We start from the raw sequence: 26603 nt of genomic DNA on the forward strand, positions 1-26603 counted from the left end.
TTTTCCAAAATATTCAACCAAATGTGAAAAATTAATAGTTTTTTAAATTCCAATAATTTATAGACATTTCCTTGTTTTGTTTACAAATACAACTGTCAGTAACGTTACAAACAAAAACAAATTCCTTTGTGGTTGTTGTTCGAGTTGTATTTGTTGTAGTATTAACTTTACCTTGTATTTGTTCTACCATGGGTGGAGGGTATAAAAAGTGACAAACCATATGTAAAAAACATATCGTGTAAATACCAATTGTGTCACATTGTGAAACTTGCAGTAAAAACTTTCCCGTTTTATATTGGTTTTTAGGTCGAGTTTCCCACTACAGCAATTTCATAAAATTTCTATGGCATGGAACTCGATCTAAGTCCCGGTCCACACTACAGTGAATTTCAATAAAAACTTTCATGAAATTAGGTGTACTTAGGTTGAATTCCCCACTACAGCAATTTCATGATTTTACTCTTCTATGGACCTCGATCTATAGACGCATAATTTCATGTCAAAATTTCAATGAAATTACTCTAGTGTGGCCCGGGACTAAGGACGCATAATTTCATGAAATTTGTTTCATCGTGTGGCAGGGAGCAAACTCTTCCTTTTCTCCGTTCCTATTCAAAAGAACAGCTGTTATTATGCCATTATCTACAATATTTAACAACACATGGCAACCCATGCTATTCTCTCATCTACAACCTGTTTTTTTTTTTTTTGAAGATAGAAGAATCAAAATAACATAACAAAACAAAAAAAACTGAACAAACTTTGTTTTCGCTTTAAAGGTGGACATTCTCGTGTGATTTCTGCTATTCCCTCCAAAAAAATATATTCAATAAATTTCGGGTTGTGTTGTTATAATCTATTAACATAGTGTTATCCATTAAATCTTCCCTAAAGCCAAAATAAACGACAAGTTAATAACAAATAGAACTAATTACAAATTGCTTCCAATTGCCCACCACCATGTCCTCTAGTAAATCACTTTTATTGCGTCAGGATAGTAGTGCAGATTCATCCGCGGTTCCAAGCGTAATACCAAGTTCTCCGTCATTGTCCTCTTTAAATCGTTTACGCGATACATTTCGTCGTACCGAAAGTTTATCTTCACAATTAAGCGCAATGGTTTCAAATGCTGCATCTGTTGCCTCGGGAGCTGTTCTAGGCACCACTAACCAGTCGACAACTGGTGGTGGTGCTGCTTCAGAGGCATCTTCAGCATCAACATCACAAGTTTCAAGTCCTGTCAAACGACGAAAGCCCGGTGAGTGATTTCCAATTTACTTCCTTAGCTATTTGTCTAGCATTTTAAGGAGGGTTTAGGTTGTTTATTCTAATTATAATTCATTTTGTCCATTGTTGTTTGATAAGACAAATGTGGATCAAAGTATTTTACATACATATGAAGGCCATATATAGAAAAAGAAAATGCGTGTTTAAAATACATGCATTGACTACATATTTGAATAAATAAATTAATAATGTGGAAAGTAAGGAATATATTAAGAATCTCTTATTTAAATTTAACACACACATACATATATTTTGAATGGTAACCGTTTTATTTTATAAGATGTCTTTTTGTGAAAATTTGAAACAGAATTATAAATTAGAATTTAATAATGGATTATTAAAGCTGAATTACTTCAATGAAAAGATTTATTGGGAGTTATAAACATATAACTGAGATCTATAATTGTTATTCCATTATTGTTGTTACATCTGAATGATAATGTAATGATAAAATCAATCGATTTGTAAAAACTACAAAAGATATTAAAAAAATGAAAATGCCTTTTTACCCGACATATAATGACAATTGATAACCGGATCGAGCCAATTCAGCATCTGCAAAATATTATTAATAGAGATTATATTCAAGCTAATCTACAACGTATTAAAATTTATACTACAAGTAGTTTATGGAGTGTTGAACAGGCCAATAGCATGTGTCCTATATCTCGGGAGGCCATACTTCCCGAATTAGAAACATATATTTCTAAAAAGACCTATGTTTACAAAAGCAATACCATTTTAATACAGAACATCTTTTTGCGTAGCATAGTTTCTTTCTATTGTAAGTAGAATGTTTGGACTAGGATGATGTTCTAAAGCTTAGGCAGTGGCTTTAAAATCTTTAATGTGGTAAGATTTTTTGACTTTAACTGCAGTATTACCGAAATCGTCGATACCTTTGTCTTGTTCGTCTTCTCTGAGGTCCTTCTGACTCCGAAAAGGCAGCATATTTATCGGACTGGCAAATAAGATATCAACAAGTTCCATCTCTTCACTTTCAATGTCTTGTCATGCGTTCCTTATCAACGTGATACTCGTGTTTTGACCGAAATCGAAATTTAATCAAGGGATAGGTTAGGATTAAGGATGCGCATCCACAATTCATCATATCTGCCTCACTCGGAGACCTTTTGGTACATTGTGCACATACTCGAAATGTGTAGAAGATGGGACACAGAAAGATTCACAGCAGGAGAGAAGAGTTTATAGAGTAAGAAGATTGAGGCATGGAAGATAGGGAAAAGGAAAGTATTTTTTTTTTTTTTTGAAATTTTGCCTATTAAGGCGAAGATCATTTTTAATGATTTTTTATTAATTTTCTCGTTTAGAGTTAAACTTGATGATCGGAAATTATTTGCAAGTGAAAAAGGAAAGACAATGACTCGAACCCACATAGTCACCATAGTCCTGGTTTCACTGGTGGTAAAGCAGATCTTCAGACGTATCGACTATGTAATGGCTTCTCTGTCCTAGAACTTTTCGTTTTTCAAATGCAAATGTGTTTTATACATTTACGCGCAAACACTTTTGCGCTGCCTTTGAAGTTATGAGTTTTGGCTTTGAACGCTAACACGCCGTGACAACATTTTTGATATGTTTTCAAGGACGTGGGTTCAAATCACAGCCGGGCTCAGCCTGTTTTTTATTTTTTGAAATTTTGCCTGTTAAGGCGAAGATAATTTTTAATGATTTTTTATTAATTTTCTCGTTTAGAGTTAAGCTTGATGATCGGAAATTATTTGCAAGTGAAAAAGGAAAGCCAATGACTCGAACCCACATAGTCACCAAATTACGTTTCCTGGTTTTACTGGTGGTAAAGCAGATCTTCAGACGTATCGACTATGTAATGGCTTCTCTGTCCTAGAACTTTTCGTTTTTCAAATGCAAATGTGTTTTATACATTTACGCGGATATTTTCTTCATGACAAACGCTTTTTGCGCTGCCTTTGAAGTTATGAGTTTTGGCTTTGAAAGTATTTTTGTTAGTATGTATATGTAATATTCGACCTCACATTAGAGTGAGATAGTGAAATTTGCGACTATGTCGCATAATTTTCCCATAGCCATTTACAAGCTCTGGTAAAGTTGACAAGAATCACAGTATCTATCGAGTAGAGACCAGTGAGGGTATTGAGTTCGTAGTCACCCAGTAGTCTCCGCCTCATGCAGCGACAGTTAGAGACATCGATCGTCTCTAACTCCACCTCATCCTCACAGAGCCTTCAAAGTTCGACATTGGTTCCATCCCACTTGCAAGTTCTGAATCTAACGCGACAGTGGCCGGTGATCACATTTATCGCGATTAGCAATCAAGGGATAAGTATTGTTTTACCCACCAACTTAAGTGCTCACTATAGCGTTTGTTTTATTTATTAGCTTGTGAACTTCATGAAGAGTTGCAGCATTGGAACCGGAATAAGTGAATTGTGGGCAACGGCTAAGTCACTCTCGAACCCTGGAAAAAAAGGAAGATAGGACCTCAGTTAAGTTTGGTGACGTTGCGCTGACTGATCCGAAAAGTTGCGCAAGTTACTTCAATCTACAGTTTGTCAAGCACCCCGGGAGTGGCAGGGCGAAGAGAAAAGTACAATTCCGCATTTGATCTCTTCTTGCCGAGGATGAACCACCACAGTTTACCATGGATGATGTTGCGAATGCCATGAGAAACGTTAAGTCATCCAAAGCGTTGGGACGTGATGGACAACAGCTCTCCATGCCATCTCCACACATAGTTGTTGAGGACCAGAGACCGTCGCGTGATAGAACAGTGATGGTGGCGCTTGACTTCACAAAAGCCTTTCATATTGTCAGGCACTCCACTTTGTTTGAAGACATTGTGCAGACAACGTTGAAATGTTGAATTATCAATAGACTGCGGAAACCTATGCAAATGCATATATGGTTAGGATGGTCGTAGAGGAAATCTGACTAGACAGAAACTCGTTTTATCACAAAATAAAACGAATTAGGCACAGACATTTTTGCATATTTTGCATACATTACATATCGTGCATATTTTGACATATTTTTACATATTTGCATAAAATGAGCATATGCAAAAATATATACAAGGATTTGTGGTCTAAAAATCCCACCGAAATGGCTGAAATGTGGTATTAAGTCTTCGTTAGGGGTATGAAACTTTACACCTGAAATTTGTCCGCATGGGTCCACGTCTTGTGGCCTCAAAATCAGACTTAAATGGCTAACATTTCGTATAAAGTCTTCGTTGGGAGTATAAAACTGTCCATCTTGAAATTTTTCAGTATAGGTCCACGTCTTTATATAGCCCCCATAGAACGGTACCTCCCGATTTTCGGTATTTTGAAAGTTGTAACCTCAATATCCCACCGAAATGACTGAAATTTGGTATTTAGTCTTCGTTGGGTGTATAAAACTTTCCACCTGAAATTTCTCGTTATAGGTTCACGTCTTCATATAGCTCCCATAGAACGGTACCTCCGGATTTCAGGTATTTTGAAGGTTGTGGCCTCAATATCCCTCCGAAATGGGTGAAATTTGGTATTAAGTTTTCCTTGGGGGTAAACAATTTTCCATTTAAAATTTGTCGGTTTAGGTTCAGGCCTTCATATGGGGGATACCCCATAGAACGATACCTCACGATTTTCGGTATTTTGAAGGTTGGGGCTGTGGTTATACATTTTTCTATTTTATTGACTTGTCCGAAAAGAGTTTTAAACAGAAAAAATTGTACATACAAACATTTTTGTACCCATTATTTGTTGCATAACTTTGCATATGTCATATGTTTCAATTGCAATTTAATCAGAAGCCAAAAATATGCCCAGTCCCAAAATTTGACATGGATCGGACCAAAAATAGAGGTTGCATAAAATTCCGCTCTCTAATAATCAATCATACGTGTGGACGCCAGTCGTACGTGGAATTCAGGAACAAGAGTGAAACAGAAAGTTCCACAAGTAGGATGATATCTCCGGAACATGTTAACTTCTAACTCTCCTGTATTCCGCCTTCTCCAGACGACATCGAGATTGTAACGTATGCGGATGTTTGCACCATCCTGGCGTCAGATACCTTCCCTAATGACATCTGTGAAAGGCTGAACTCCTATTTGACCGATCTTACCACCTTTCTCCACGCAAGGAATATGCAAATATCCGCGACTAAATCTACGGCCACTCTGTTCACCACATAGACGGGCAAAGGTGAGAACTGAGCTGAATGTCATGGTCGATGGTAGTAGAATTTCGACCACAAACTACCCCAAAATTCTAGAGGCAGTTTGTTCATGTCGTTCGCGGATGTAACAACTGCGATAAGCTTAGATGCAGGAACTAGGTCCTCAAGTCCCTAGCTGGCAGTACTTGGGGTGCAGATAAAGGAACCTTGTTGACTACATATAACGCGATAAGTCGGTCTGTGGTAAGCTATGCGGCGCAGGTATTTACTTAATAAATTCCAAGTTCCTAGGAGGAACATAGGGCCACATGTGGCGCCAGTATGGTTTCCGAATATAAATGCTACGCGATTGAAAAAAATTAAACCTGTTAGAATGCGGCCCCAATAACTGCGAGTGCCCCCTCATGTCTTCAGTGGACATGGCGTGTCCGTTGCAGCACTTACTTGTGTGTTACCGTGAGAGCCATCCTAATCAGTATGTGGTGAGTAGGACCACACCTCAACAAGGCATGTCAGGAGGGATCTTCATGACTTAGAGAGAGAGAGAGGTCCAATGATACAAGAGAGCACACTGGATCAACCCATCTTTTGTCCATCTTTTTCATAGCGAGAACATTCTCGGAATAAGGATACGAAAGAAAGAAATTATGCTTAAGGGCATGTAGATCAATCGGAAGCTCTCTAGGATTGGCTCAAGCAATGTCGGATTTTAATAACCCCCTAAATACAAGTTTGCAAATATATAAGAACCTGTCCAAAGAGTTCAGTATCAAAAGAGGCTAGCACAAGGAGAACCTAATGCGAGCATGGTAAGTGTTTGGAAGGGACACAATATACCCAAAATATCACATTTCCCGGACCGCTTTCAACAATAACAAGTAAGACGGTTACAGACGACTTTGCCGACAAAGATATACCGTCAGCCTGTATAAATTGAAACTTTCATGGACATATCGAAAATCGGCTACGAAACCAAAATAAAGGATTTTCAGAATTTTGTGGTCCTTTTTGGGCGTATGAATTTGCCGACAAAAATATGAATTTGGATTAAAGCTGAAAAGTGTTGCGGCGCAGGTACCTGAAAGAACTTGTGAGGGAGGTGCCCGACCGGTTTGGCCCATTTTCCAACTTAAACTAAGTTTGAAAAAAAAAAACGATAACCAAAGTTTGAACCAAATATGTTGTTCCGTTTCAGATATGTCGCGCGTACCTTCTTAGCTAATAGTTTTGAACTTTAGTGGGGGAGGGGTTGTTACAGCTTTCGGGTCATATTCTCAGGAAGTATGGACTAGCACCTGAAAAAACTTGTACCGTCGTAATGAAGGCAACGGCTACAAGTTGTTGCAGAAAATATCAAATCGGTGCGAGAACAGGCCCTAAAACGCACTTTTCTGCAATTTTGTGTGGGAGGTACCCGAAGGAGTGTGCCGATATAGTCCATATTATAACCTATGGCTTGTAGAAATATTACGATGTGCAATATATGGACCAAATTGGTTGCAAACTTTGGGAGTTATCGAGCGCACCATTTTAGAGAAAATTTTTAAACTTTTGTGGGGAGTGGACCGATATGACCATAACCCATCTTGGAACTTAAACTAAGTTTGGACAAAATATTACGAAAGCCAAATATTGGACCTAATCGGACGCGCATGGTTAAGTCGACTCCAAATTGATTAATACGGATTTTGTCGAAACATACTTGGAGTCTAAAACCATTATTTCCTGAGGATATAAAATTCAGCTCCGGGTTTGAGATATAGAAAAGAATAACCGTTTAATTAAATGTCTCAAAAAAATTTACATTTCCGAAACAGTCGTTACAGTACTATGATACGACGTGAGGCATCAGCAATACACCGAAAATCGAAATTGTTACCTGTATTTTTTTAGTTGACTAGGTCATGTCTGGAGAGTGAGAAAGATGAATGTCAGAGCGATGAAAAATCATAGTTCGGCCCATGGAATAAACGTTCGGTAACGGATACCTAACGAAAAAAAAAAAAAACAAAGTAAGCCAATGTCGCCATTCGTGTCGTTTACTGTCCGGTCCATATTTGGTTACGATTTTTTCCCATTTTTTTTTTTTTTTTTTTTTTGTTATAGGCATTTATCTCTCGTTTTGCCCGTTCTTTTGACATAACCTCGAGTAACGATACCTCGAGTATGATGTGTATGACATGATGGAGGATTATGTTATCGGAAATGTGATTTGGTATTGAATTGGTCGGTTCTTGGTCAAATTTATTGCAATTCGTTAAACCAGTAATGCCCTATTTCATCCCGCTAATCATTGTTTATTTAAATAACATTGCTACTACCACCCTCCACCGTTGACAGATGCTATTGTGACAGTTATCCCCATTTTAACGTTTCTCAAAGAAGAGGGGTTGAAATAGACAGGACACTTACGACAGTTAACCTGCTAAACACCCACCCCCACATTAAGGGAAACTATCAACGGTATGTCAATGGAAAATAATTTCAACAATTCACCACCATCACCACGTACAGCAGGGTTGTATTTGCAAAAAGGAAACGTCAAACGTCGACTTCGCAAAAGCCCGACGATGCATGAATACGACGATGGAACAGAAATAATGAGTACATTCAGCAGCAAGTAGTCGTCGTCGTCTCAAAAGTGGTTGTTACATATTTTACTGAAAAAAAAAATTAAAACGAAGAAATCTTATTTAATACAAGGAAAAAAGTGCAGCAAAAAGAGAAGCAGTGGAACAAGAATTAAGAGAAATTCATTAAATAAAACAAATTTTAAGTTTGTTAATTTAAGTTTGGTGTTTGTGTTGGTTGCAAAGTATTTATCATTCGAAAAAAGTTAGATTTCTTCTTTTCAATAAGAAAAATTTTCCCTTTTAAACGGAAGAGAAACGCAAAAAAGCCTAAAAGTATACTACAAAATAAAGTGAATAGTGAGTTTGCATTGCTACAAAAAAAGGTAAATGAAAATTTCTTTGCCCCACCATCTGTCATGAAAATTAGAGCCACTATTACTTCGATTTTTCCCAAGTGGTCACCACATAAAATGACATCAATTCTGTATTTTATTGCCTCTCCAACCACGACTTTGCTTCTCTATTTTTAGCACAAAACAAAAGTAGATGACATAGCGAGAAGTTTCAAGAACAAGTACCTAAACAAACACACAAAATCACAAAACCCCCAACAGAATCCTCAATCAGCGACTACAGTTTTAAGACGCAATAACAGGAAAGCTGATAATCATCTTAAGATTGGCTCAAATTGGAAATTGGAAGCGATTTTCGTAGAGAAACCCAATTTAAAAAAAAGAAAGTTAAAGCTGTGAATATGCGTGCGTTGATCGAGGATACAAAGAAACTGAGTGTGAATAATAATAATAACAACAATAATAATAGCAACAGCAGCACCAGCAGTACCAGTATCAGTGGTGGTGGCAAGACTACAACAACAGCAACTGCAAATAGTAGAATTAACAGGACATCTGGAAGTGCAACCGCAAAAAATACTACAAGCAATACTACTAAACCAAATCAAACTCAATTAAGACAACAAAAACAACAACAAGCACAGAAACAGTCGACGACAACAACACAGAGTGCAGCCAAGACTTCGTTTACTAATAAAGCTATGCAACAACAACAAAAACAGCAACAATCGACAATAACAACTACAACAACAAACAACAGCAATACCAAAACAACAAATTGCCCTCCCCCAGCTGGGGTAAAACTGCGGGCAAAACAACAACCACAAAAACAACAGCAGCAGCAACAACAAAACCAGAAAACTGACAACAACAATTCGTCATCCTCATCTGGTGCTGTGGTGGCCTCAGGAAAAGTTGATTCATCATCATCATCATCGCCCGGCAAAGCCCTATCCAAGCCCACTCATGGCAATACCACAAGTGAAGATATTTCCGGTGGTGTCCAGGATACCATTTATTTATGCAATTTTCGGGTATCCGTTGATGGAGAATGGTTATGCCTAAAAGAGTTACAGGATATTGACAGTACTCCTGCTCCGATCAGTGCTTCGTCGGGAGTAATTTCTGGCAGTGGAGTTGGTGGCGGCGGCGCTGGTAATCGCAATTCCCAATACTCGCAAAAGAATAAACGCTTTTCGGCCGGTGATCGTCACTCCTATGCTGGCAGTGGCAGCGGAGGTGGCCCATTCGAGGATAATGGTATATTTGCTTTACACAATTTTATAGCTGGTCGTCGTCTGTTTGTCGATGAGCAAGAGCACGCTTTTAGAACAAATATGCTTACGGCACCACATGCACGTGAAAGTGGTTTTGTCGGTGTTTTCGGTGGTGGTGGTGGTGGCAACGGTGCTTCACATGAATGGTCAAATCTTTGTAGGTTGCTTTTTATGATCTCTTTTTTTGGTTATTGTTAAAATTTTAGCTACTAACAATTCTATAGCGTACCCAGTAAACGTTTTTCTTTTACAATTTGGCAATTTATTTTTGTTTTTTCCTTTATTTGTTTTTATGTTTTATGAAAGCTAAATTATCTTGGAGATTCGATTTGCACAGCTAATGGTCATGGTTAAGGATGTTCCTTTGATGCAGAAAGTTCTCAGCTGTTAATGAAATTCCTTGGATAATAGAAAAGTAGTAGCGTAGCCTCAATGGTTTCTTAGAAACAAATCTGTCAAATGATTTTTAAGGTGGCAAAGTCAGGCATAAACATTACAACGGGAGGACAATAATTCGCAGAATGAATCTTAACTTTGCAAATCGTAAATAGGTACAAAGTTTGTCGTTTCATATATAGGTAGAGAACAGGGTAACATGCGTATTTTTCATTGAACATAGCCTATAGTAATTTTCTGAATATTCCAGACACACGATGCTCACGTTCCAATAACCGGCGTTCCTTCTGCCAGATGATGCAAATTGGCTGATGCATACAACTTATCATTATCAGCGTGTCGCCTCCAGTCTTGAACAGCTCGGTTGGTAAACCAACGGCCTCTCCGGCCTTACTATTCTTCGGCCGATTTATTGCTGCCTTTACTTCATCCTGGCTGGTGGTTTACACGCAATACTATTTTCTGGCACGGTATCTGCGGTATATTCGCCGTCATCAGTTTTATGATTCACTTTTTGGTAGAATTGTTGGGCTTCGTTCTGGATTTCGACTTTTTCATAATCCTGCTTTTCCATTTCCCCTTTTTTAACCGATAGTTCTCTCGTACGCTACGCATTGCTACTGATTTTGTCCTATATGCAGCATTCTTATTCATCTTCGGTAGCAGCACGACACTTTTGCCCATACCACGGGTTCCTTGGTGGATGCTATGAAGTGGACAATGCTGCCACTGCGCTGATATATTATCGGAACGATGAGTGTTTTTATACCTTCAGCCTCTAATGAGGGTATATAATGGTTTTAGAACCCAAGTATGTTTGGACGAAATCCGTTTCAGACAATTTGGAGTCATTACAGACATGTCCTTCCGTCTGTCCGGTGGTCTGGATTGCACGAAAACTCTCGAAAGGACCCAAAATTTGGCGCTCGCAATATTTTTTCCAGACTTGGTCGGAACTTTGTACATTGTAATATTTCATCCAGACAAAGATGAGCTTCGAATATGGCCTATATCGTCCAATCCTTCGGGTAGCTCCCACACAAATTTTCAAAATTTTTGGCATAAGTGTAGTTTAGGAAGGTAATGACATTTTTTGCAACATGTTGTGCTCGCGGCCCATTTTACGACTGACTGATTTTTTTCGGATATTGTCCCAAAAGCTCCAAATAATCTTGTCAGCACAAACTCAATTGGCTTACGAATAGAGTATCTGATTTGACCGAAACTTTGCACATCGTAATATTTCTTCCAAACTTACATTAAGTTCCAAGAAGGTCTATATTGGAAAACACCTTCTGGTATCTCACTCACAAACGTTCAATATTTTTGTTTAAGTGCAATCGTGCTGTCCCAATCGCCATGCAGGCCATGTGTTGAGTATCGTGGCTTCAATTCGGGCCAATATAAAGTGAGGCGGCTGCATCCATCGTCCGGATATTTACTGGGCTAAAATCACACGTGTTTGTCTTGGTAGCTGGCGTTCTTCTGCTGGATGGGGGATGGTCTCCGAGTACAACATTCACGCTGTATCTTTGTACGGCCTGCGTAACAGCGTCAGTGTGAATGTTATTCAAGCTTGCCTGATAGGCTGGTTGATCTAGGAGCACTCGCTTATACCTTTGGACCTCTTTCTCCAAATCATGAAGATCTCATCTGACGTGCCTGGGTGGCCGTGCCTGCCCACTAGATCGTGGCAGGGATGCTCACAGCGGTAACAAATATTCGCCTTCTCACTCCACTGGTGCTATGATGTGGCACCCTGTTTCAGTAATCAGACATTCTGTCAGGTTTGAATATTCTTCCACTGCGTAGCGCTAACATTTGCATATCACATTGACGCAGCTTTATAAGATGCCAACAAGGTTTCTTTGTCAGCATACCAAGAGCTGCCGGCCAGCGACTTGAGAACGTTTTTCCTACTTCTGATCTTATCGCAAATAGCTGTGGCTTGCGTGGACGGCTTAAACATGTTGTCGAATGTTACAACCAGTATCTTGGTATAGTTAGCGGTAGGAATCAGGGAACCATCTATCAAGTGTGGCAGTGGATTTAACGGCAGATATTTTCATATTCCTCAGATGGAAGAACTGCACTATGCCAGCTATGTAGACATGTAACCTATCATGTATGTCATTGACGATAGGGCCCAACGCCAGTATCGTACAATCATCCACATACATTACGATCATAGGGATCGTCTGAAGGGTGTGGAATTTCAGAAAGGTGGAGGTTTAACAGTTTCGGAGATATCACTCCGCCTTGGGGAACTCCATGTTTTACTGTACGGATTTTGGAATACCTGTTTCTGATTTCATCCACACATACAAATATTATATTATCCAGCATCACAAACACGGCTGAAATGAAGTCTACTCTACATCCTCGAACAACTTTGTATAGTTGGCGGTATCAAGGGCTTCCGATAGGTCAAGAGCGATCATAACTGTTAGGTCTACGTTTTGCTATAGTGGTACAATCCGATTTAAGGTATTTTGAGGATCTTAGCTACATTTTTTTGACTGAAATTTGGCATTTGAGGTTCCCAATGGCCAAGAAATTGCTCCCAATAACCAGAAAACTTCTCCACTTAAAATTACGAAGATATCCATTTTTTCTGAACTAGCTGTAGTTTGACATTTCAGGCTCTCTGTGGTACATACAGTGCTGCTCAAAACATTTGCAACTGGAATGACTAGTTCATATTTTATGTAGTTCTGAGGTAGTTTGTGGACTTGAAATGCAAATATTTTTGTAGATTGATTGTTTATTGGATCCATTTTAAAGATTTAAAAATTAATTTGCAATAATTACACTTATTTTACAAAAATTATACAAAACAATGCTCTAACTCACTGTTGGTTCTGCTCAAAACATTTGCAACTGAGAAAATTTGATTCAAAATCTGAAGAAATTATTTTTGTTTTGATAATATATTGTGAATTAAACATTTTATTTATTATCTGGAGACCATGTAAAGTAAACCAGTTAACTAAATAAATTAATATATCCTTTGGAATCCTGCGCTCTAAGGATAATTGTTAAATACCAAGGTTTTATTCGATATTTAATAGTCTAGAGTCCAGAGTAGAGTCCCGGGACCTCCTATATGAATTTAGATTACTTAAGTTAATCGGGTCCGATAAGAACTTAAGCACATTTGCAAAAAATTACTAGTTTTACGTGGTTATATATACGTTTAGAAGCGGTATTATGTCAAAACATCCTGTTATACGACACTTCTGGAGTGTACATGATGCGATTTTGACATGCTATCTTTCCGGTTAGTTCTTGGATCTGTTAAATATCTCGACCTCATGCATCCTGTACCATTTCTGTTCATAAAAATACCTCCAGGGCAATATAAAACACCTCCTACATTTTGGGTCAACTTGTTCGTATACGGGGACAAATTTTATTGTCCTTTGTTCTGGTGATCAATCAAATTTTTTCAAGTCATATAACTTAAATATTGATTTAAATCGAAGAGAAGTACTCGGTTTCACTACTCCAAAAACATAACCACACATTTTTTGCATAATTTCTATGAAAAATTCCATTTTTCCTGGAAATTACTGTTTTCCCAAAATTTGCCTATTTTGGTATACCGGTATCCTTGGTATGTATCGGAGGTGTTTGTATAGATTTATCGGTGTCAAGTCTTTTTTTAACATCTATTGATGACCTCTGAAAGATCTGCTTAATAATCTGCTTAATAATATATAATTATTTGATCATCCCCTGCAGTAGATGTTGTTGTCCTCGCATCTCCTTCCCATCTTATGGCAATTTTCATTCTTTTTACGCGGTATCCAGATCTGTTTTAGATATTGTGATTTTTATATATTTATATTTGGACCTCGTTGGATCCACAATTTTCAAAAAATATCATTTTAGCAAAGCGTTGATACAAATTTCTGGTCATAATTTAAGTTTTTCTTAAAAAATTAGACATGTCTTGTTTTCGGCATGCTTGTCTATCAGAAGTAAACATATGTGGGATAAAATGTACTCCTCATGAAAGCTTTTTGCCCCCTTCTTCTGATTAAAAACAATTTGATGCCAATTAATACAAAAAAACTCGTCAAAAAACTAATAGATATTCGTAACACGGAGTTGCAAATGTTTTGAGCAGGCAAAAACATGTGTTCCTCCGATATTTCACACATTTTTGAAACAAAAGTGTTCATAACTGAATAATCCTTTTTAAATCTTGAAAATACGGTCAATAAAAAATCAAATAACAAAAACAAATATATTTCAAAACTCAAAATGTCCCTAAAAATAGACTGAATGTGGGATAGGCATCTGAGTTGCAAATGTTTTGAGCAGCACTGTATGTCCAACATTGTACGGTATTTTGTCTTCGTCGCGGGTATAAAGCATTCCCGCAGAGAAAGTCACGTTTTGATATAGACCCCATGGAACGGTATATGGAACGGTATATTAAGTTTGTTTTTCTGTTTGTAACACATCGAACTAATCATTTGCGACCATATAAAGTAAATACATATATTCTTGATCAGTATAAATTCTGAGTCGATATAGCCATTTCCGTCTGTTGTAATCACTCTAGCGTTCGCAATAATTGAGCTAGAGCGCTATATTTTTGCACCCGAGTGTCTTCTTTCCATAGGCAGGTCAAGTTCAAAGATGGGCTATATCGGACCACTTTTTGGTATATCCCCCATATAACGGTACCTCCGGATTTTCGGTATTTTGGGGATTTTGGCTACATTTTTTGACCAAACTTCCTGTAATTTCACTTTTGGGGTTCCCAGTGGTCACAAAATATCTCTACTAAAAACGGTCAACATAGGTCCATGTTTTGGTATAGCCCCCATATAACGGTACCCCCAGATTTTTGGTATTTTGAGGATTTTAGCTAAAATTTTTCACCGAACTACCTGTAATTTGACAGTTGAGGTTCCTATTAATCACAAAATATCTCCACCTAAGACTGTCAACATAGGTCCATGTTTTGGTATAGCCCCCAATATAACGGTACCTCTCGATTTTTGGTATTTTGAGGATTTTAGCTAAAATGTTTGACCGAACTACCTGTAATTTCACTTTTGGGGTTCCCAGTGGTCACAAAATATCTCCACCGAAAACTGTCAACATAGGTCCATGTTTTGGTATAGCCCCCATATAACGGTATCTCCCGATTTTCGGTATTTTGTGGATTTTAGCTACATTTTGTGACCGAACTACCTGTAATTTCACGTTTGGGGTTCACAGTGGTCACAAAATATCTCCACTATAAACCGTCAACATAGGTCCATGTTTTGGTATAGCACCCATATAACGGTACCTCACGATTTTCGGTATTTTGGGGATTTTGGCTACAATTTTTGACCAAACTACCTGTAATTTCACGTTTGTGGTTCCCAGTGTTCACAAAGTATCTCCACTAAACACCGTCAACATAGGTCCATGTTTTGGTGTAGCCCCCATATAACGGTACCTCCCGATTTTCGGTATTTTAAAGATTTTAGCTACAATTTTTGACCGAACTACCTGTAACTTGAGAGTTGAGGTTCCTAATGATAACAAAATATAACCTTCAAAAACTGTGAACAGATGTCTACGTTTTGGAAAAGCCCCCATATAACGTTACCTCCCGATTTTCGGAATTTTGAGGATTGTAACTACATTTTGCGACCGAACTACCTGTAATTTGCCGTTTGAGGTTCCCAGTGGTCACAAAACATCTCAAACAAAAACTGTCAATATAGGTTCATGTTTTGGTTTAGCTCCCATGGAACGGTACCTCCCGATTTTCGGTATTTTGAAGATTTTAGCTACAAATTTCGACCGAACTATTTGTAAGTCGACATTTAAGGTTCCCAGTGGTCACACAACATCTCCACTAAAAACTGTCAGCATAGGTCTATGTTTTTGTATAGCCACCCCCTTTTTAAATTGTCAACATAGGTCCATGTTTTGGTATAGCCCCCATATAACAGTGTCTCCGCATTTTCGGTATTTTTGACCCAACTATGTGTAATTTGGAACAACTGTCCACATAGATAAATGTGTTGGTAGAGCCCCCATATAACGGTATCTCCCGATTTTCGGTTTTTTGGGTTTTAGCTACAATTTTTGATCCAAGTATATTCAATTCGACATTTGAGTTTCCCAGTGGTCACAAAACTTCTCCACCAAAAACATAGGTCCATACTTTGATTTAGCCCCATATAAGGTTCCCGACCGATTGAATACATTTTTTATGATTTTTTTACCTTATTTAGGTATAAGTGGCCACGGAATATCTCCTCCTAATATTGTGGACAGGAAAGAAAATAATTATTCCGTTTTACTTCAGAATATTTTTTGTGGAGGGTATAAAAAGTTCAGCCCGGCCGAACTTAACACGTTTTTACTTGTTATTGAATGAATTTGTTACTTGGTATTTCGGGTTTTCAATAGATTGAAAACATTAACGCAGAAAATGATCAATATATATGTTTTAGCAGGGTTTAAAATGCTAACGCCATATTAGCAAAAGCACCGAAAATTTGCAGCTTTGCCTGCTAAAATTTCTTCGAAATATGTTTAGCAACAATGAACAACGGCAACATGTAGCAACAAATTTCACAAAAAAATTGCTAGCGATGCTGATGCTAATTGATATTGTTGCTGTAATAAATCAGCATCGGATACGCATACTCATATTTTGCAGCACACATGATCAACACATATCAGAAAAGAGAATAAGCAACAAAGTTTCAACGTCTTAGCCAGGTTTTCAGCAAACATTTGTTTTTGAGATCAGGGTTACCAGTGTAATTCATTAAAAATCACGATATAATTAATCCCACTTTTTCGTTCAAAGGACATGTGAATTTTTGGTGAAGCCATTCAATATACATATTTTTTATTTTTGAACAATAATAATTAGTATTCTTTAGGTTCTACCATATGATGGAGGCATTTTGACATTAAATGACACCTTTTTTATTACTGCGTTGGCAACTCTAATCACAAAACCACCCTAAGTGGCTAATTTAATGCGACGAATGATCAGCCGACTGCTAAATATGTAGCGTGGTTGTCGATTATGCCTAACGAAAAAAAGATTAGACGTAAAAAACGAAAAAGCAAAAATGTACAAAAATAAATATGCGTTCGGTCGCTTATTTAGCCGTGTGTGTCAATGTTGTGTAGCAGTTGAAGTGTACAGTTAATGCTAATGGTTTTAGATGCTGGCTTTTAAATCCTGTGTTTTAGTAATTAGTAATGGAAGAATTGAGGGTAGAACCCTCATATGATGGTGCTATAGGGTTAAATGCAAATTCATGTGTCTATACCTTTAAAAATCTGGGAGTCACATGTGCCGAATAACCCATTACGAAGTAATATCGGATACCAGTAGACTAAAAATAATGATGTGCTTTATGGCAAAACGACTTATTTTACCCATTACTAAGTGGTACGATGGCACAGAACGTGTGTGTCCGACAACAAAATCGAGAGTTGTGAATTCAACGCTCACCGTCGGCAAACGAGAAACATAAGTTCCGGTATTCAATTCCGGCAGAGAGAAAATAAAAATGTTGAATGTGGTGAAATTGAACATAAATTCACCATAACAGTTTGTCGACTTGCCATAGATTAGGTTAGGTTTTAGGATGCGTAGCTGCTGTGATGGCAGCCACTCCACTCAGAGACCTTGAGGTTCATTGTGATCATCCTGAATGTTGGAACGGATTATATATGTGGTTATGAAATGAAGGAGATGTAAATGTGTGATGATAGTTATGGGTAGATGTCGATTGTGAGTGATGTGGTTGTAGATGGGTAGATTCCGATGGTTCAGATGTGGTGGAGGTAATGTCTGCAGATGCTGTTAAAGAGTGGGATGGTGTGCACAACCATGGTGCACTTTATTCTAGAAAAGAGCATGGGACAGCGACATAATAGGTGCTCGATCGTCTCTATTTCTTCCTTATCCTTACACAACCTACAGTAGTCAGCCGTGTCGTCTTCTTCCCATTTGCTCGTCATGGATCCTATTCTGTAGTGACCCGTGATGATCCCCACTGCTAGTTCCAGGTCTGATTTCCTCATTGAGAGCAGTGAGGCGGTTCTTGACTTGGACGGGATTGGCCAGATTGCCCTTGATGTGCTGCAGTTTGGCGTGTTTTGCCAGTGTTGGCAGAATTTCTCCCGACATTTCTGCTCTATTGTTTTCCTGAAGTGGCACAGTGGTGGGTGGCTTGATGGAGTTGTCGATTTCAATGTTTTGTGACTCCGATCCGCAGCGTGCCAGTTCGTCGGCTGCCTCGTTTCCCTCGATGTTGTAATGTCCTGGCTCCAAAACGTGTTTGCAGTCTAGAACAGCGGCGGACTAGATATAATGGGACTTTAGTGGCCGCTTGACTACCCACGTCACCGATAGTCACCGGTCCAACTATTTCCCCTCTCATGTTGTTTATCAGTTCCGCGGCCTTTCTGATCGCAAAAACTTCGGCTTGGAAGACGCTATAATATTCGTTCAGTTTGTGTGATTGTCGTAGACCGAGGGATTTGCTATAGACGCCTGCTCATGTGCCTGTTTCCATCTTAGAGCCGTCAGTATAGATCTCTATACCGTCTAGAGGTGGGCCGCTGTGTGTCCATTCACACCTTCGTTGCCTCGAAGCACACTTGTGGTGATATATAATCACTAATGTTCCCCGAGGCCGTTGATAGTCCGAATCGACGTAGAATTGCCATAAAATCACTTCCTAATTCGGGGGACATGGCCTTGTTAAAATAATGGGTTAGTAGGTGGATTTGTAAGTTGTTGTGGCTACCAAAAAGTACTATATAAGCCTATTATTTGTAATGAGAGTTTTTGCTGTGTAGGATGATAGTCTTAATATCAAGGAAGTTTATTTAAAGAGGGCAAATATTTTTCAAAATAAGTAATCTTAAAAATCATGTAATAAAAAATATTTACCTTGGTGTTTCTGTGTGGCTATAGTCCAAGACAGTATGGACATTTCTAAGAACTTTGTTCTCTTTAATATAGGCATTAAAATGAGTTTTAACAAATAAATAGTAGCAGATATTTAAACAAATAAATAAAAACAAATATAAATCTTCATACTTTTCCATGGTGAAAATAGCGCACAAAACATCTAAACAGATGAAAAAGTTGTTTCCCAGCTAGACTTACTCTATAATTAGAAGAAGAGAAGAAAACAAAACCACAAATAATCATAAAGCTCTTCCATGTTTAATATAACAATTATACATTACTCTTAGAGAGATGATCTTTGGTTTTCGCAGCTTTCCTTCTGTCCACCTTATTACCACCAGCTTTAATGTTAGACGATGTTGTTGGTTTTTCATCGATGCGCACTGCTTTTGCTTTTAATAAGTGTGAATTCTCATCCTCCGCCTCAGAAGAAGATAAATTCAAAGACATTGTATCAATTATAGCTGGTCCAGAATGTTTAGTTCTAAAACATTTTGTTGGCATTTGACACATTAATGACGATGATGAAGACCCCGTACTTCCTGTATTAGAATATTTCAAGTTTCTACTTTGATTAGTTCTCAATTGTGGTAATTTTGTACTTTTGTTGTTGTTATTACCATGAACAACAGATTTGGAATGGGCATTTAACAATTCCATTTCTTCTTCATTGTTGTTTTGAAGTGATGTGGACTTTCGTCTGGGATAGCCGCGCAAACGAACTTCTTTGTTTGTTTTCTTATTCGATTTAAGACAACAAATGACAATCAACACCAAACCTAGAGCCATGAGGGGTATCGCCACAATCATAATGATCATATATGTTGACAAGTTATTCCAACTGAAATCGATGGTATCCTTTGAATTGCCGCTAGCTTCTTGTGATGTTGTGATGTTATGACCAGGATCTTTCGGCTTCATAATTTTGTTTTTCGTTGCTTTTGGTACTTGATTTTGTTTTGTGTTACCACCCAATTCTTCCTCCAAATAATCATTGTAATCACCATTATAATGATCGTAATTGTCTGGCGACCACATGTTGGGATGATAGCTTTGTTGATGTTTCGATTTTCTTAGAATATTTAAAACTTCCTTTGATTTTCTATCATGACCACCGGCGGTTAGGTAACTTTTCTTTTTTCTTTCCGTTTCCATTGGCATAACGTCTTCCTGATGATATCCATAATCCTTGTTATCACGTTGATGCCATGCTTTTCCTTGCCTTCTTCTGGGATACCTTCTTATAGTTTCCAAAATTCTTAGAATTCCTCCCAACCCCGGATAGAATACCTCATCGGATAGATGGATTTGTATATTTTCCAAAAGCCATTCTTTAAATTCTCGATTATAACAAAGCATCGAAATGTCCTCATAATGATAACATTTGCTTAGAGTCGTATAAAATTGTACCATAATATAAGCCGAACCCGGTGATTTCAAATCAAATATTCGTTTTCTTTTAAAAGGTAGCCAAATATTACCCAAATATCCCTTATCAGCATCATCCGCTTCCAATTTGGGTAATGCCACAATCATTTTATCATTAGCTAAATCTTGTCCCACAAGCATTTCCAAACGATCACAAGATTGATGGTCATCGTTATGCTGGATTTTTAATGGCTTTATCTCGACAACATCCAAGTCATTTAACAGATCCATCCATGGTTCCTTCCAACCATTACCATTGGTATTGAGCCGGTTTTTGCATTGTTGATATAAATTGAGAATATTTTCTACAACTTGCAGACTTGTTAGACCAGCATAGTAGGAATATTTTGCAATCGGTAACAAATAATAATTCAAGTATCCACCCAATGTATCGAAGAATATTTTCTCAAGTAGGTTGTTCGAATCTTCAAAAGCAGCCATTGTTGTTATTAGTTGGTGACATGTTTCAAAATAATCCATTATGACCATTAAAATTTCATCGGTTAGAAGAGTTTTTGGCAGGTCCTTGGGTATGAGATTCTAAAATTAATGATACAATGAAACATTATTGGTGATATTTTAAATGTTTAGAAACTTCATATGTGCGAATTGTTAGTGTGACGAATAACCGATTACAAAGTAATGTAAACTAAAATACGAGTAATTCTGCGTTACCACTAGTTCAGGAATAAGTTTTTTTTTAATTTGCATCCAAAATACTGAAAGAACGGTTTATATTTTTTTAACATTTTATCAGACAAAACTACTTATTTTACTAATTACTAGACAGAGGAATTTTATGCAACCCCTATTTTTGATCCGAATAATGTCAAATTTTGGGGCTGGGCATATTTTTGGCTTCTGATTAAATTGCAATCGAAATATATCAAGTATGCAAAAATATGCAAAATGCATAAATTATGCATATGCAAATATTATTTATTGCATATGCAAAATTTATGTATTTCACATATTTACGTATGCAACAAACATTTCAATAATATCTTCAAAAATGTTTAAGTGTTAATTTTTTTTAATTCTCTTCAGACAAGTCAATGAAATAGGGAAATGTATAACCACAGCCACGACCTTCAAAAAATCGGGAGGTATCGTTCTATGAGGGCTATATGAAGGCCTGGACCTATACCGACAATTTTCAAGTGGAAAGTTTCATACCCCCAACGAAGACTAAATACCAAATTTCAGCCTTTTCGATGGAATATTGAGGCCGCAACCTTCAAAATACCGAAAATCGGGAGGTACCGTTTTATGGGGCTATATGAAGACATGGACCTATACCGACAAATTTCAGATGGAAAGTTTTATACCCCTAAGGAAGATTAAATACCAAATTTCAGTCATTTCAGTGGGATGTTGAGGCCGCAACCTTCAAAATACCGAAAATCAGGAGGTACCGTTCTATGGGGGCTATGTGAAGACGTTGACCTATACCGACAAATTTCAGGTGGAAAGTTTTATGCCCCCAACGAAGATTAAATACCAAATTTCAGTCATTTCGGTGGGTCAATGAGGTCGCAAACTTCAAAATACCGAAAATCGGGAGGTACCGTTCTATGGGGGCTATATGAAGACGTGGACCTATACCGACAAATTTTAAATGGAAAGTTTTGTTACCCCAACGAGGATTAAATACCATGTTTCAGTCATGTCAATGGTATATTGCGGCCACAACCTTCAAAATACCGGGAAATCGGGAGGTACTGTTCTATGGGAGCTGTAAAAAGACGTGGACCTATACCTACAAATTTCCGTTCGAAAGTTGTATACCTTCACGGAAGATTAAATACCAAATTTGAGTTATTTCGGTGGGATATTTAGCCCGCAACCTTAAAATAACGAAAATCGGGAGGTACCGTTCTATGAGGGCTTTATGAAGGCCTGGACCTATACCGACAAATTTCAAGTGGAAAGTTTTATACCCCCAGCAAAGACTTTATACAAAATTTCAGGCATTGCAGTGGTATATTGAGGCCACAACCTTCAAAATACCGAAAATCGGGAGGTAACGTTCTAAGGGGGCTATATGAAGACGTGGACCTATACCGACAAATTTCCGTTCGAAAGTTGTATACCTCCAAGGAAGATTAAATACCAAATTTTAGTCATTTCGGTGGGATATTGAGGCCGCAACCTTAAAAATACCGAAAACTTTTGCGGAAAATTTTCAGGTCCACGTGTTTTATAGCTCGCGTTGATCTACCTATAGCTTATTTATTGTATATTGTCCTATTTTTATCTCCGGTCGTATATACATTCACATTTCGTGTGCCCTTTTCCAGTAGAATGTTAAATAGGTCACAATAGAGACCATCACTTGGTCTGAAACCTCGTTTTGTGTTAAAAGGCTCGGAGAGATTCTTTCCCATTTTAAGTGCAAATATCATCCTGCATAATCGTATTCGTTTTGCAGGGATGCCAAAATCAGAAATGACTTGGAACAGTTTTTATCTAATTGGGCTGTTGACGGCGAACTGTGGCGCTTTGTGAAGATTTGTTTAGTTGTTGTTTTACCAGGTCTTTACGCTTGACAGCACTTTATATGCAATGGATGAGAGACTTATGCCTCTGTAATTTGTACAACCCTTCTTTCTTGTGCACGGGACATAGTAAGCTGAGGTTCCAATCGTCAGTTATGGTTTCCTTCTGCCAAATTTCGCTATTTAACTGATGCCTACTCCTTATCAGCATTTTACCATTGGTCTTGAATAGTTCGGCAAGCAGCCCATCAGCTACTGCTGCTTTATTGTTTTTCAGCCAATTAATTGCTGTCATGACCTTGCTTTGGCTAGATGATAGACAATCAACGCCGTCGTTTGCAATTGGCTCTGGGGTATCTTTATCGAATAATTCATGAAATGCTTCAGTTACCAGATTCCCTTCACCATCTTTGCAGAATAATGCACCTGCAAAAAATAAACTTTTCAAGCTTCATTTCGACTCCTGGACATCTCGAGTTTCTCACGCTCATATTTTTCTTGCTCTTTATATTTTATTCTGAAAATATGCTTCTCCTCTCTCCCGATATTTTTCCATGGCGCTTCATGTTGCTACTGACTGCAGTTTTGTCTTGTATGCCGCGTTCTTATCTTCATTAACCTTGCAACACTCCTGATTGTACCTTGGTTTTTTTAGGTGGTGGTTCGGATATTTCCCACACAAAATGTCAATGTTTTCCCAATAGTGGGGTTTAGGAAGACGCTGCCAAACTTTCGGTCTACCTGATTTAAATTCGCAGGGAAAATTACGCTTTTCATAGCGGTTTAGACTAGCAATCAATAAATGTCGATGAATTTCTCGCCGGGGTTAGCTTTGTCAAATGATTGCCACTCGATGTGCGAAGTTTTTTGGGTGCTTCTTGCCCATGTGCTTTTCCTGAGGATTGATTGTTTGAGAAACTATCGTCTTCTTGAGCGAAGACCGTAGGCCTTCTGAGGACCGAACACGCGTCACATTTTTAGGCTGTCCATTTTGGGTTAACTTCTAAGGTGACGATTTTTTTCTCAGTCAGCCTAAACACCTTTCTTAGCATTCTTACAGTCTGTGGACATGCCCACAACAGACAGCCATCCAGCTTTACCCTTCTCTTTTGGGTGAGAGTCCACGGATTTTGTTCGGTTTTGGGGTAAGTTCGGCTTCGGAACGGAAACAGACTCGCCACCACTTTGCTTGGGGCAACATGTTTTGTCTCCTCTACTTTCTTTTCGCCGTCGTAGCGTCCTAAGTTTCTGTGAGGCAGTTCATATTCACCTCAAAGTCTCATTGAGGCACATGAAGATAAATTCTTGCCTTTAGGGTAAGGGTTGGGTTTCGAAAGAGACCCCTCCTCAATGGTTCACCTTTACGGATTTCTCTCGGTTTTGGGGTAAATTATTTGGCCTTCTTTGTACCTTTCTGGTTTGAGTTTGGCTTCGGAACAGAAACAGATTCTCCACCATTTTGCTTGGAGCAGCAGGTTATGTCTTCTCCACCTTATTGCTCGTCGTTGGAGCCTCCTTAGAGACTTTGGCTTGGCGGTTCCAGGTTCTGGGAGGAAGATCTTATCCATATGGTGGATGAGCATAAATTTGTTCAAATTGTCTCATGAATCTGAGTTTGCTTCTGATAAAAAATACCTCCTCCTTCTCAAAGGGCAAATTCGGATACCTTCCCTCAGGTTTGCAGAGGTACAGCATTTTATAAAGCACTTTCATAGGCATGATATCTCTAACTACTTAAGGGAAGGTCACATTAGGCAAATATTTGCTCCAGCGTCCGGCAGTGTGCCTTACCTTTAGGCATTTTTGCCCTTAGAGGCTTTGGCTGTTGTTGGAGTTTCCTTAGAGTCTCAATCACCAGTCAGTGTCTCTGTGGCATCCATCCGAACGGATCGAAGTAGTTGGATAAAATGTTGATCAAATGTATTGTAGGTTCGTAGAGCTTTTCATGTTGAAAATTGGCGACGCATCTACTTCTTAAGGAATTTCAAAGGTTTTAGTCCCATTACCCTCCGAATTGGTTGAAATTTGAGATCTTGTATTTCCAGATGTTAGATAACATATCTACCAGAAATTGCCTATATAGGTCCACGTTTTTTGTGATAGCCCCATATAAAAAAGTGCCGAATTAAGGTATTTTGAGGGTCTTGACCACATTTGCCCACCGATTTGGTTGTAACTGGGGATTTTGTGTTTTCAGAGGATGGAAATATTTTTATTAAAAACTGTGTATATAGGCTTTGGTATAGCTTACATGGGAGCGGCATCACTCGATTTCAGGTATTTTGAAGCCGTTATCTATATTTTAGTTCTTAAACGGCTGTTATTTGGCATTAAGGGTTCCGAAATTGCTGAAGTCTGATTTTAATATAATTTTTGTTGCTGTCAGTTTTGCACCTAGGTCCCTAACCAAATTACCCTCATCTTCCTTCCGGCTACGTCGGTGGCCCCGCCTATAGTATGTCCGGTTTAAGCATTGCTTAAAAATATTTCCGGGTCGTCAACTATTGTATTACTATCTGGCAGTGTATCAGGTACCAAAGCATCGACACCTTATTCAGCCAGATCACAAATCTTTAGGCTTAATCCAATAGTTATCGTTATAATATTTAATTAAAAGGACTTTTATTTATTAATGGGAAAAAATCCCATTGTTTAGGCAGGGAAGAGTATGGTTTCGCAACTCGCCACAGATCTTCATCCGTTCCCTTCATTTTTGTTATCTCAACAAAAACTGTTTATACCCAAGCCGATTTAATAGGAGATTTGTAGTTACCCAGCAGAATTGTTCCGAAACCGTATTGAAAACGGTACGAATTTCGGATTCGAAATTGTAACAAATTTGTAACGAAATTTGTATGGAGTGTTTGAAATAATTGAATTTTCACAACGAAACCGGAAGAAAATCCGTCAGAAAATCGGAGGCAAAATTAATTTTCGACATTTCGCTTTCGGAATGAAATCTGAACGAAATGGGTGGAAAATCCCTTACGGAAATCGAATAGAAGTCGTAACGATTTTTCAAAACTCTTAGCGGGTCGTTGTTGCTGCTTTATTAGCGTTATAAATATCAACCGGATTTTGCGTCACCTTAATTTGAGGGGTTGATATATTCCCATATCTATTGAGTTTAATAGATGTATGAGTTTTTATGAAGCGTAGATCAAATTTAACTTAAAATTTTTAGGAAGAAGAAGAGTCGAATTCACTTGCTTACCTCAAAATCTCTGCGAATAATAAGCATTTGAATGTCTTCGGCAAAAAAACATTTCTTTGGTGAATTCCCAAAAAGATTTGTTCCCAGAAAGTCTTGCATTTCAAAATCCTCCTTTGTCGGACAATTCTCATCATCATCATCGTTATTTTTATTCTTCTTAATGGTGAAAATTTCATTCGCTAAATTTTTATTATTTTCATATTCTTGTTTTGCTGCCTCATTCTTTTTATTTGCTTTATTCCCATGCGATTCAGCAAATATGTGGTTAGTAGCAGGGCTATCTTTATATTCCATGCTATGAAAGTTAGAATGGAAATTATCATAGTTAGGAAAATTTGGCTTTTCTTTGAATGAAGGTAAATTATAATCGCTTTCGTCTTTTTGTTTTACATAGGGAAATGCTTTAAAATTATTGCCGATTTCCTGATACGACGGATAATGATTGCCA

The 26603-nt window shown here is 38.0% G+C and overlaps 2 protein-coding genes across 8 annotated transcripts in view; one reads left to right on the plus strand and one right to left on the minus strand.

Moving 5' to 3' along the window:
• Positions 1–684: 684 nt before the first annotated feature.
• Positions 685–26603, plus strand: part of LOC141389230 (protein RUFY3) — a 56849-nt gene continuing 30930 nt past the window's right edge. Inside the window, exons 1-3 of one of the 7 annotated variants that reach the window (XM_073960468.1) lie at positions 8028–8407; positions 8555–8598; positions 8847–9637. In XM_073960468.1, the coding sequence (XP_073816569.1) occupies positions 9079–9637 (559 nt within the window). In that variant the 5' untranslated portion in view covers positions 8028–8407; positions 8555–8598; positions 8847–9078. Of the gene's footprint in view, positions 1259–8027; positions 8408–8554; positions 8599–8635; positions 9812–26603 lie in introns of those variants that run through there. The other 6 variants (XM_073960466.1, XM_073960469.1, XM_073960464.1 and 3 more) reach the window with 6 other exon arrangements.
• LOC141389231 (uncharacterized) overlaps positions 19033–26603 on the minus strand; it is a 57775-nt gene continuing 50204 nt past the window's right edge. Inside the window, exons 2-3 of the mRNA XM_073960470.1 lie at positions 19297–20983; positions 19033–19214 (exon numbers count right to left, since the gene is read on the minus strand). Of these exons, the coding sequence (XP_073816571.1) occupies positions 19210–19214; positions 19297–20983 (1692 nt within the window). The 3' untranslated portion in view covers positions 19033–19209. The remainder of the gene's footprint in view (positions 19215–19296; positions 20984–26603) is intronic.

Source organism: Musca autumnalis, unplaced genomic scaffold (assembly GCF_047663935.1).
Source record: "Musca autumnalis isolate F117 unplaced genomic scaffold, ASM4766393v1 scaffold_1, whole genome shotgun sequence".
Taxonomy (NCBI): Eukaryota; Metazoa; Arthropoda; class Insecta; order Diptera; family Muscidae; genus Musca; species Musca autumnalis.